The 10,554-nt window shown below is 40.0% G+C and overlaps 2 protein-coding genes across 3 annotated transcripts; one reads left to right on the plus strand and one right to left on the minus strand.

The window, feature by feature from the left end:
* Window positions 1-84: 84 nt before the first annotated feature.
* On the minus strand, window positions 85-9,906 carry LOC138127579 (transmembrane protein 53). 2 transcript variants are annotated; one of them, XM_069043644.1, is made up of 6 exons: window positions 8,777-9,906; window positions 1,438-1,720; window positions 1,120-1,327; window positions 715-867; window positions 536-664; window positions 85-485 (listed from the first exon to the last, which is right to left on the minus strand). In XM_069043644.1, exons 2-6 carry the CDS (start codon window positions 1,674-1,676, stop codon window positions 324-326), a joined length of 891 nt encoding a protein of 296 aa, XP_068899745.1. In that variant the 5' UTR covers window positions 1,677-1,720; window positions 8,777-9,906; the 3' UTR covers window positions 85-323. The 2 variants fall into 2 exon arrangements, with proteins under 2 accessions (XP_068899745.1, XP_068899744.1); XM_069043643.1 differs by having other exon boundaries at window positions 8,113-9,906.
* On the plus strand, window positions 7,155-10,528 carry Trx2 (Thioredoxin 2). The gene is made up of 3 exons (XM_069043676.1): window positions 7,155-7,356; window positions 9,906-10,049; window positions 10,103-10,528. The coding sequence occupies exons 1-3, from the start codon at window positions 7,333-7,335 to the stop codon at window positions 10,250-10,252; spliced, it is 318 nt and encodes a 105-aa protein (XP_068899777.1). The 5' UTR covers window positions 7,155-7,332; the 3' UTR covers window positions 10,253-10,528.
* The last annotated feature ends 26 nt before the right edge of the window (window positions 10,529-10,554 follow it).

A 10,554-nucleotide genomic window follows, 5' to 3' on the forward strand; every position in this document is an offset into this window, starting at 1 on the left:
TCTCGTGACAGCTGTCACTGCGACGACTCTGTCGGTACTTGACAGACTGTCGAGCGAAGATGGCGGACGATTGAGACGTCGCTCTAAAACAGATTTTTTAATCAATCAGAATAAATAAATACATTTCACGTTAGCACCATAATTTAGATCGGTAATGCCTAATAGAATTTTTGTGCAATAACAAATACCTAATTAAAAAAATACGCGTCAGTCATCTAGTCCTAGTCTTAATGGTAAAAGCAGAACAAGATCGAGTCTTTCAAGAGATTCGGTGTCGGTTAACATGCGTGTAACTCCTACTACAGTTTCTGTGAAGGTGCGCTTCAGTTGGAACCGTTCAGACATTTGTTTAAAAAATTACAGACGCTGTTCACGTAGCTGTCCTTGTTGTGGCTGTAGTGCTTCACGTGGGGGCTGTCGTCGTAGCAGAGACTCGTCACGTCGATGCCCACCGACTGTCTATAATCCGCGAAGTACTCGATATCCTTTGGACAAAAAATACTCAGTGCACGGTTATCCTGTGGGACGAAATTACCGTAAACGGAATCAGGATGTCCGTTTTCGAATAGATGAAGTGTTGGGGCCACCGGTTCCTGTCATCTTTCAGGTTTTCTAGAGGGTTCGACTGGAACGTCTTCTTTGGACTGACGTAGTTACTGATCACCTGTACAACAATCACTCTGTATAATTGGACACTTTGCTTTTTCTACGCACCTCGTATAGCCATATCATGGAGAGGAACATCGTCATCAGGATCGAAACGGGGATGTTGTAGAGGGGCCTGCCGCCCAGGATGGCCGAAATTGCCCTAAATAAGCTCAGGATTCTTCTTTTGCCGGGGGCGGAATCGAAAATGACGCCTTTTATCTGAAACGTGAAGCCTAGGCTGAGATTTTGTTTAACGTGAAGCCTAGACTAAGATTCTTTTGTCGTGGCGCTTTGCCTAAGAATGTTTTGCCTAGACATGTTTTTATTGTGAGATCCAGGTTTGTGCAATCTGACGAGGTTTAGACGTGCAAATCAAAAAAGTGTCGACGCGTTTTGTCTAGGTTGTGGGCCTAGGTTTTGTTGATGCCCAGATTTTGCTTGCCTAGGTTTAGGTTGAGGCAGTTGACCGACCTGTATGGGCTTGGGGCTCCTCTCAAGCGCCAGCATGAAGTTCTGGTAGAGGAAAGCGCCCCCATTGGAGAAACAGTGCACTATGATCGGGTGGTTCTCGAAGTTGAGGTCAACCAGCAGCTTGACCAGCCTCTCCCCTATCGTGATCATCTGGAATCTCTTCCAGAAGAGACATTTCACGGGTGCGGTGTACCTCAGAGTGATCAACCTGGAAGCAACCTGGATCTGTGACAAGGTGGCATCGCCGCAGCCGCCTTTTCGAGTGTAGTGTCGCCGGTCGGGGGCGGTGTCGAAAAGCCGGCCGGTCCCCGCACTCACCCCCTGTCCTCGTAGATCTGCGAGTACTTGGCCAGGTACCTGTCCTGGCAGCCGGCCCAGCCGAAGAGCAATATCACCGGGATCTTCTCCTCGTTGACGACGAACACGTAGTCGGACTCGCCGTTCTGTTGGTTGTAGTTGAAGTTCGGGCTCGGAAACTTGATGTAATACTCTAGGTTGTCCAGGTCGCCGGCCATTTTCAAAACAGTGCGCACGACGCCCTTACGTATCGATCGCATCTTGTTTTTCGGTCGGGGCAAGTCGAGCGACGCGCGGAGTCTCACTGGAGAAATTCAAATGTCATTGTTGGAAGCGATGAAATAGCGAGTTTTGCAGGGCAAAGGCCGTAGGTAAATTAGTTCACACGACAAAAACGTCACAACGACGGGAGGTCGCCGACTTTGATTTCGTTTTGACGCATGTCAAAATTTAACAGGTTTTGTACCGGCAAAAAGTGACGTCTACGCCACGTGACAGTTTTGACGACCGTCAAAATTTAATGAGACCAAGAGACGTTTTGGGTGTGCATCTTTGAAAAAAGAACAAGAGTACTTCGCGCTTGATGCATAAATTTCTTATTTCTTAGCGTAAAATGATGAGAAAAGACAAGTTGAGGACGTTTCTGACAAAGACGAAAACATCTAACCAACAAGACCACGTCTTTTATCCGCCATTGACATTTGTGATTTGACAATTTTTGTCTTTTTAAATGGATTTTCAAAAGAAGACAAAATTGAACAGACTAAAGTTTTAACTAAAACGGTGTGGCTTTTTTTTTAAGCGTGAAAGATAAAAAGACTAAAATAAATGTCGTCTGTGGCTCACTGTTGGCACCTGTCAAAATTTAACAATGCTTTGTTTCCCAAGAATGAAATATGATTTTTTTAAATTCTGAGAGAATCTTGATGGAACCTTTCCGCGCGTTCTTCACTTACAGCACTCAAATTTTCACAAAAAAAGTTCAAATGTAAGCCGTAATGACTAATGACCCAGTAATCAAGAAATTCAAATTTAATAAAAAATACAAACTTTTGACAGCAGCGCGAAACAAATGTCATAGGATTGCTTGAATGCATGACCTACTAGATACCTCTAATACAGAAAAATATACATAAACAAAACCCTTGTTACACAGTGATCCTTGAAAAAATTAAACATTTCTATAAAACTGCGTTTCACATTTGTCAACATTGACACTTTTTACTGTTTCTTGAGCATGTACTGTTTCTCAAAAAGAGGAACACTAAAAATTTAGCAATTTTGTTCTGGATTTCTTGATTACTTTGAAAAAAAACATGGAAACATCCTTCAAAATTCAATATGTGCCTACCTAACTACTGTCGCGAGCCAAAAATTCTAATTGTCAATGTCACTTCAAAATTGGGTTAGATTGTCACAAATTAAATTTTTTTCCCTGCCTGATTATGCCCATGTCAAAAAAATGAGAAAAAATGACAAATGATAGGTTATGAGATTTACGACCGTTTTATAATGGAGCATTTTCCATTGTGTCAAAGCATGATTTTGACGACCAGTTTTTTTTCTCGCGACAGTAATCTCAATTTTCAGAAAAATAAATAAATAAAACTTCAAATGTACTGTGTAGGTATATTTTTTATTCCATTCAACTTTTCTACATTATGTTGGCAATAACATAACATTTGTTTCTGTTTTCTGTATTTCTGCCATTTACTTAACTTGACTGTAATTAATTAAATTAAATTTACAGCAAACATTGTCAAATCGTGACAATTTAACAGTCACATTTTACAAATGCCAAGTTATAGTTTGTCCAGCGAGAGATTGGTTGACATAAAAATCACTAAATTTAATGTAGAGAAAGTACAGGGTGAGCAACAATAACTGTTTCAGTTGGCAATAAAAAATTTTACATAAAATTTTCAAGACTGTGAATTGTACCTATTTCAGTTTGTTTTATTGACAGCTGGTATACATTTCAAATTTAAACGTCTTGGTTTTTGTAATCTTTTATTAATAAAATGGTTTTCTCGTTGGAACATGACATAAAAGTCACCAAAAATCACCAGAATTTATTGCCAACTCAATCAGTACTTGTTGCTCACACGGTACTACAGTGGGGAGCACGGAATTTCGCACGCCAATTTGTACGTCATTAAAAAAAAACTATCTAGTCTAAGCTTTATTGTCATTATAATCAATAATGAGGTGGGATACGCATGATATATGTGATCATGACTGATGTTTCACCTAAACTGTCACGAAACTGCCGCCAGTATCTCATTTTAATAAAATTAAGTCAGTGAAATGTCCAATGTGTGCGAAATTCCGTGCTCGCCACTGTACCTAACGCATGTAAAATTTGAAATATATCCTTCAAGCAGTAACATTTTCGTCCTGAAATTATGTTCTAATTAATGTATTCTAGTGCATTTTGTAGTGTTGGGTTAAAAGCCTACAATTTAAAATCTCCCAATCTCTCGCTGGACGAAGTATATCAAAATAGTAGGTTTAGATTAATTTGTGATTTCAATATTTTGTTATATCTAGTTATTTATGCAACGAGTTTCTGTGTAAATTGGGCTTTTCTAATTGCCCGAGGGACAAGATTAAAACACGAGCGTAGCGAGGGTTTTAAGGCCTCGAGGGTAATTAGAAAAGCCCAATTTACCTAGAAACGAGTTGCATACAAAATTTTATTGTTTGAAACGAGGGTCCCTGAAGCTTCCAAATCTTTTAAAAATGGTTTCGCATTTGCTTTTGACAGTTTTGACAAATTTTTCAAGACCTGTTAGAAGTGTGATGTTGAATGTGTTGTTTCGGGCAATGGTTCGTTATCTGCTTATTTTGCTTTAAAGCAGTTAAGAGGCAATTTACAAAGGAGAAAAATGAACATTTATGACAGTTGAAAACAATAAAATTACTTTTTATTCGATTTCGTTGGCAAAATGTCAAAATTAATTTGATTCCATTATTGACAAAATAAAAATCCCGTTGCGAAACAATCGAATTTTTGACAACCATCGTCTACTCGAATCTTGACCGGATTCCAACAAACTGCCCACCGGCAAAAAAAACATGATTCAAAGTCTATTTTTTCCAGAGCAGCAGTAGATAAAAATAATGGAAAACAAAATTAAGCCGCGCTCTTAGGCATAATCCCGGATTATCCCGATAGCGGCACCTGTTTTGACACGTCACGTGACCGAATTTTCTCCGAAATCCCAATGGGAACGCACCAGCTGTAGGTCACGTGTCTGCGGCCGGGAAACAACACACCTCACGTGCCACATCCCTCGGAAAAGCCCGCAACTTCCAGCAAATTACCAGTGATCCCCAGAACTCATCTCATAAAAAATTACAAGGAATGCACTCGGTGCAATTGGATTTCGTTGTTTATTCAAGTTTTGGAGTGTTGGCGAGCGACGATGGTGTTGATTGAGGGGTGGTCGACGTAAAAACGGAAACAGAAATGATGCATAATTTAAATTTAATCATTACAATTCTCGCGATTCGTGCCATCGGGTATTAGTAATAATGGGAATGGAGCCGGGCGCTGCAAGGTTGTCGCCGACAGGTGCGACCGTTGGATGTGGAAAGCGGCGAAAAGATGTTTTCCGGGTTGGGATCGGGAAAGCGGTCCGGGAAAAAGGCGCCGGGACGGCGGGCGTCCGGGAGCGGTGACGAAGGAGTTTTTCGACACGAAAATTTCAAGGGAAGAGTGCGAGGCGCGTCCAGAGTATGAGAGGATATACAGCGTGAACCAATAATTTTGTATTCTGTGACGACTTACTTAAAAAAAAGGTAAACGCAACATGCAAGCTTCACTGTTTTAAATTAATTGTTATCGGTGTTGCCATTGTGTTAATAATAATAATGACAATTAGCTTTCACAATGTCACGAAAATGGAATGGAATTTAAATTTGTGCAATGTAATTCTGATTCCGATAATCCACTTTTTACATTGTGTTATTTATTAAAATTTATGTAAAACATACATAGTTTCGGTGTTTTCCCCTGTTCTCGGTGCTGCCTTAAAATTATCAGAACATTTTTCAAATCAGTTTTAAAAGAAACCAGGGAATTTGAGCGATTTTATATCCATTCTCACGGCCTCCTTATTTCTTAGTCATCACAAAAAAACTTGAAGACTTGACCTTGAAACTGTAGGTATATAGTGTGTGACGAATTCTTGACGTATCGAAACATCTTTAATCACGCATATCATGATATCATGTTAATAACGCAAATCAAGTACTCTGGAGTGTCAAATGTGAGATTTTGTCAGATTTAAAATTTTTCATAAAAATCTAAAAACGTGAATTATTCTTTTCGATAAATCAGAAGTTGGGGTTATTTTCGGCAAAACCAGGACCTTCAAAAAGTTGAAGAGATCATTAAGACTTGTCACACTTGTCGACTAAAACTTGACCGTAACACTTTCATAGCTCACTCTATTTGCACAAGAAGCAGATGTTTATCTTAGAACGTTTGTAAATCAAGAATTTGTTTACTAGTTGCTGAACCCAATTTTCAAAAAACACAATAAAATGTCTTTCGAAGAAACAAACATTTTTGACTGACAGCAACGTGTTGTTTTTGACTTGACAGTTGTCAATTTTTCACGAAATCCTAAATTGTCACCGCCTTCTACAGGACTTTCATAAATGACTTGTGTCACAAGAGTGCTGTGTCCCCATTTTATGAAAGCCCTGTATATTTCAACTCTATCGATGTTAAACTGATATTTTTGAAATCCTTCCGATTGATCTCAACTTCAAGTTATAGAAAAACTCGGTAAATAAAGTTGACTGTCAGAGCTAAAATCTAGTAGGCCTCGAAAATAACAACTGATTCTGGTAGTGACATTCCTAGTGCTCTGAATTTGAGCAGATTTTGTCATCCACTGTGTATATGATCGATCGTCTTGTTCATCTTGTGTGATAACTCCAACATACAGGATGTTGCATTTAAGAGTCGAAGGACAATAAAAAAAAATATTTATATAGAATGAGTCAAAAATAAAAAACCAATGAATTTATTGTTACCATGTATTAGAAATACGAATGTGAGACAAATTCAAATGTTATGACAGGTTGACATGTGAACAAACACCATAAATATCAAACAAAATCTAATCAAATACCATTTTTGACAGATTTGTTCTTATCGGTTAATTAGCACTCGGGAAATGATCATAAACGACCAAATAATTGATTTAAAACATACGATATGATTTTATTTGAATTGCTTTTACAGATTAACCAGCCACGACTGGGTCCAATCATCATAAAATTCTCTAAATCAATATTTGCCAGGAGATGTTTACAGTATCAGAAATAAATACCTATGATACCGAAAAGAAGCTGGAAGTACAGTGTCGAAATAAAAATGTACCTACGTCGACCGCCATTTTCGAACAAAAAAAAAAAACGAGCACGTGATTTCTACTACAGTTGAGAATGTAATTTTGGGGGTTTCAAATAAAAACGCCGCCGTTAAAATAACGAACTGTCAGTTGACGCCTGCAAGTCTTTGCCTTTTATCGACGGGGTAGATTGGTGTAACCCTTGAGTCATTTGATCTAACCTATACGTTGTACATCTTGGCCCTTTCGCTATCCTTGTACATCCGTCAATCCCCGCCGTACGTCTTCGCCTCGCTCCATGGCCACGAGCGAGATCGCACGTCGCGTTACGTCGGATTTCGCCGCGCACGCGCACACCGCTCCATCTCTGTCCAACTCACCCGGGCCGAGGAAGACCGCCTAATAAAAGCGTAGCGGCTTTGTGTCAAGTCATTTGATCAAGTGCCTGTGTCCTGTCGGCGTCCATCTTCGAACCATTCCTTCGTGTGTTCCGTGCGAGTGCTTCCGCAAGAAGAAACCCACAACTTCGACTCCCCTAGAATTCGCGATGGTCACCCACATCAACGACAAGGTCAGTCCGATCGGGGCTCCGGTGGCGGTGGGCGCGGTCGCGTTCTCCTCCTAGAAACCCGCGACGATGGTGCGCGGGAACCGCCGGACCCGCGTGGGGCGAATCCCGCCGGGAGCGACGGTTTTGCGGCGATCTGACAGCTAGAGCCGCGAGTGACAGTTGGGCGATCGCGACCTGCGATCAGTCAAATACGTCGCACCGACTGCCAGGGGGCTGGAAAGGGGGCCCAAGGTCACTGCGGATTCCGATGTGTGCATTGCGGGCCGCTAAAAAATGCACCGATTGGCGTCTCTGTCTGGCGCGGGGCGGCGCGATTGCTGTCTCCCTCTGGCGGCCGCGCTCGCGGTATACCAGGTGGCCCAACGACGGGGTCAACCCTCAACCGTTGACGGACGTCACGTGCTCCAAAATTTCGTCGTTGACCCCAACGCAGTTGATAAGACAGCGCTTTCGTCATTCAGTAAGAATTAAAAGCGTGACGGTGTCGAATTTCACCAAAGTGCGACAGTAACGTGATAAAACTAATGGCGTGACTCCCAATTATTATTATTATTATTGTGTACTTTTCGTAATTATCTCCATTATTGTAATGTCCGTGAATTAATCAGATTGTGCAAGATAAATAGAAGATTACACGGCACATTAATCGTGACAGTTGCAGGAAATTAAATTAAACAAAGTCAAGAGTAAAAGGTTGCCACAATAAAATGGCAATTTACCAAATTTAAGTCCTTTGCAACCAACTAAGCCACCTACCTTTGTTATCTCACGTGACCTTGACAGGCATTAAATTTAATTAACATCACGTTTGTTTTGACTTTATTGTCATTTTTTTTTCGTAGGATCGTGTAAAAATTTTAAGCAATCACAATTCGCGCTGTCGCAAGTTCGGTACTAAACCAAATTTGCTGCAAATATGCCTGCAGATACTAGATCACGTGACTGGCTTGTGTAAATATTACTATTGGAAAATGTAAATGGGCAGTAATTATGTAGTAGTAAAAAAAGTCACGTGATTTTATTTTTATTCGACGCTCACGTGAGTCAGGTTGACTGGTTCGTCATCAAAACCACACCAGTTTGACAGATCATGTCATCTGGTGACTGTTCGGCCACGCCAACGACCTAATGACGAACCAGCCCTTGACATTTGATCCTGTCAATTTATTTGTAATTGATCGTGAGACGTCATTTTTCCCACAAATTTGCATCGAATTTTCTCATTTCGTAACAGAAACTGTTTGTAAAATTCCAATTTGGGAAGTAGTTGTCAGAGATTTTTAAAATTATGTCAGGTACAGAATTATGTTCAAGTTAATTATTTTCGGTGTTTTCTTAAGACTAATTAGTCACAGTTGGTTAAGCCGCCCTCAAGGTCCATCCACGACGAATTTAAAATCTATGTCTAATTTATATTTACCGCATGCGTCGAAAGTAACATTTTTTACACTTTTTCACCTTACGTCAACGTCCACCATATTGTTATTAATCATTGCCAACCTAACTTTATGAAGTGAAAACATCCCCAGCTCGACTTATTCATAATAAAGTTTATTTCTTCCTCTGACGTACATCTATCAAATTATTTCCTCATTTTGTACCTTTACAAATACCAATATTGTTGCTTTCACTTTCCCTTCCTGGTATTATGCGTAATTACCAATTGAAAATATTTTGTAGTCATAATGACATTACCGGTTTCATGATGCATTTTTTCCTCTGATGCAAGTTTTTATACTTACTTTAATACATGAGTTGATTCTTTCAATGCCTCGAGTGCTACCAATATTATTAAATTATTTAATTTGCTTCTCATGAAATTGCGGTTAACAAGTACCAATTTAATTTTCACCCATAATACATTATCAACTTCCTTCCATACCTTTTACGTAGTTTTTGTACTTTGTTATCTTATCACATTTATTTCTTCTAATAACGTTGTTTTTCTCTTCCTTTTTTGAAGATGCAGTTGGCAATTACCAACTTAACTTAATTGTATAGGGATTTACCATTTACTACCAACTTAATTTCTTTTTTTCTTCTTGTGCTTTCGTAAGTGCAGAGTTGTTTTCAATCGATGTTTTATGCAAATTCCTACAACACTGTTTCTTTTTTTGTCCGTTTTCAAAGACTCCAGCGCTGCCAACAATAAATTACCAACTGAAATAATTTTGTAGTCACGACAGTCATCAACTTAATTTATTCGTACCTACTCTGCAACCCCTTATCATTTATTGCGACACTCCTTACTCCTTTTTGTACATTAGTAATAATGATTCATACTCCCACTTTTTTTCTCCGTCATTAATAACAATTATCCAACTTAATTTAAGTGACAGCAACCTTGGTAGTAATTTATTCCTCAGTCCTCTCGTGCAAGCTTTTTGTCGTATTTTATTTTTTCTTCACATTTTTGCCTCCCAACAACTTCCTAGCGTCCAAATTGCTTTATTTCCCTAAATCTCCTATCACCCAGTGACCTATTTCGATTTTGACATTTCTGGAGCCCCCCCCCCACGTTCCGAATTTGAGCGTTAATTTCTGCGCAGGCCGACCTCCTGTCGAAGCTGACCGACGCCGGCGACCAGCTCGTCGTGATCGATTTCTTCGCCACCTGGTGCGGCCCCTGCAAGATGATCTCCCCGAAGTTGGAGGAGCTGGCACAAGAATTCCAGAACGTGCTCATCTTCAAGGTGAGACCGGCATCGCCCCCCTCCGTCAAATTGGCTAAATCGGTGTTTCGCAGGTGGACGTGGACGAATGCGAGGACATCGCCATGGAGTACAACATCTCCTCGATGCCCACCTTCGTCTTCGTCAAGAACAACCAGACGATCACGCAGTTCAGCGGCGCCAATTACGACAAGTTGAGGCAGCTGGTGCTGGAGAACAAGTAGATCGTAGGCGGTCGCGTTTCTTTTTTATTTTCGATGTACTTTAACAACACACAAAAAAAACATGCAAAATATATTGGAAAACTTTTCAAAAAACAAAAAAAAAATCAATTATTTTTTCACTGCGTAGGTTCCAGTTTGTTTGTCAGTTTGTAATCTTTGATTTTGTTTATGATCGAGTGAATTGTTGTGTATTCGAGATTCACAGTAGCGCCTTACACGATGTTAAAGCATTACATACATGTATTACAAAAAAGTCATTAAAAAATGTTGATAGAACGGCCGGAGTGTTATTGACAGTTGTA

The sequence above is a fragment of the Tenebrio molitor genome, chromosome 4 (genome assembly GCF_963966145.1).
Source record: "Tenebrio molitor chromosome 4, icTenMoli1.1, whole genome shotgun sequence".
NCBI lineage: Eukaryota > Metazoa > Arthropoda > Insecta > Coleoptera > Tenebrionidae > Tenebrio > Tenebrio molitor.

What these genes read in the sequence shown, in the direction of transcription:
- LOC138127579 (XM_069043644.1), bottom strand. Translation starts at nt 1,676, where the DNA reads ATGCGATCGATACGTAAGGGCGTCGTGCGCACTGTTTTGAAAATGGCC. An exon ending in GGAGCCCCAAGCCCATACAG is followed by an intron (nt 868 to 1,119) that starts GTCGGTCAACTG and finishes TTCACGTTTCAG; the next exon opens with ATAAAAGGCGTCATTTTCGA. An exon ending in CCATGATATGGCTATACGAG is followed by an intron (nt 665 to 714) that starts GTGCGTAGAAAA and finishes ATTGTTGTACAG; the next exon opens with GTGATCAGTAACTACGTCAG.
- Trx2 (XM_069043676.1), top strand. Translation starts at nt 7,333, where the DNA reads ATGGTCACCCACATCAACGACAAG. An exon ending in TCACCCACATCAACGACAAG is followed by an intron (nt 7,357 to 9,905) that starts GTCAGTCCGATC and finishes ATTTCTGCGCAG; the next exon opens with GCCGACCTCCTGTCGAAGCT. An exon ending in AGAACGTGCTCATCTTCAAG is followed by an intron (nt 10,050 to 10,102) that starts GTGAGACCGGCA and finishes GGTGTTTCGCAG; the next exon opens with GTGGACGTGGACGAATGCGA.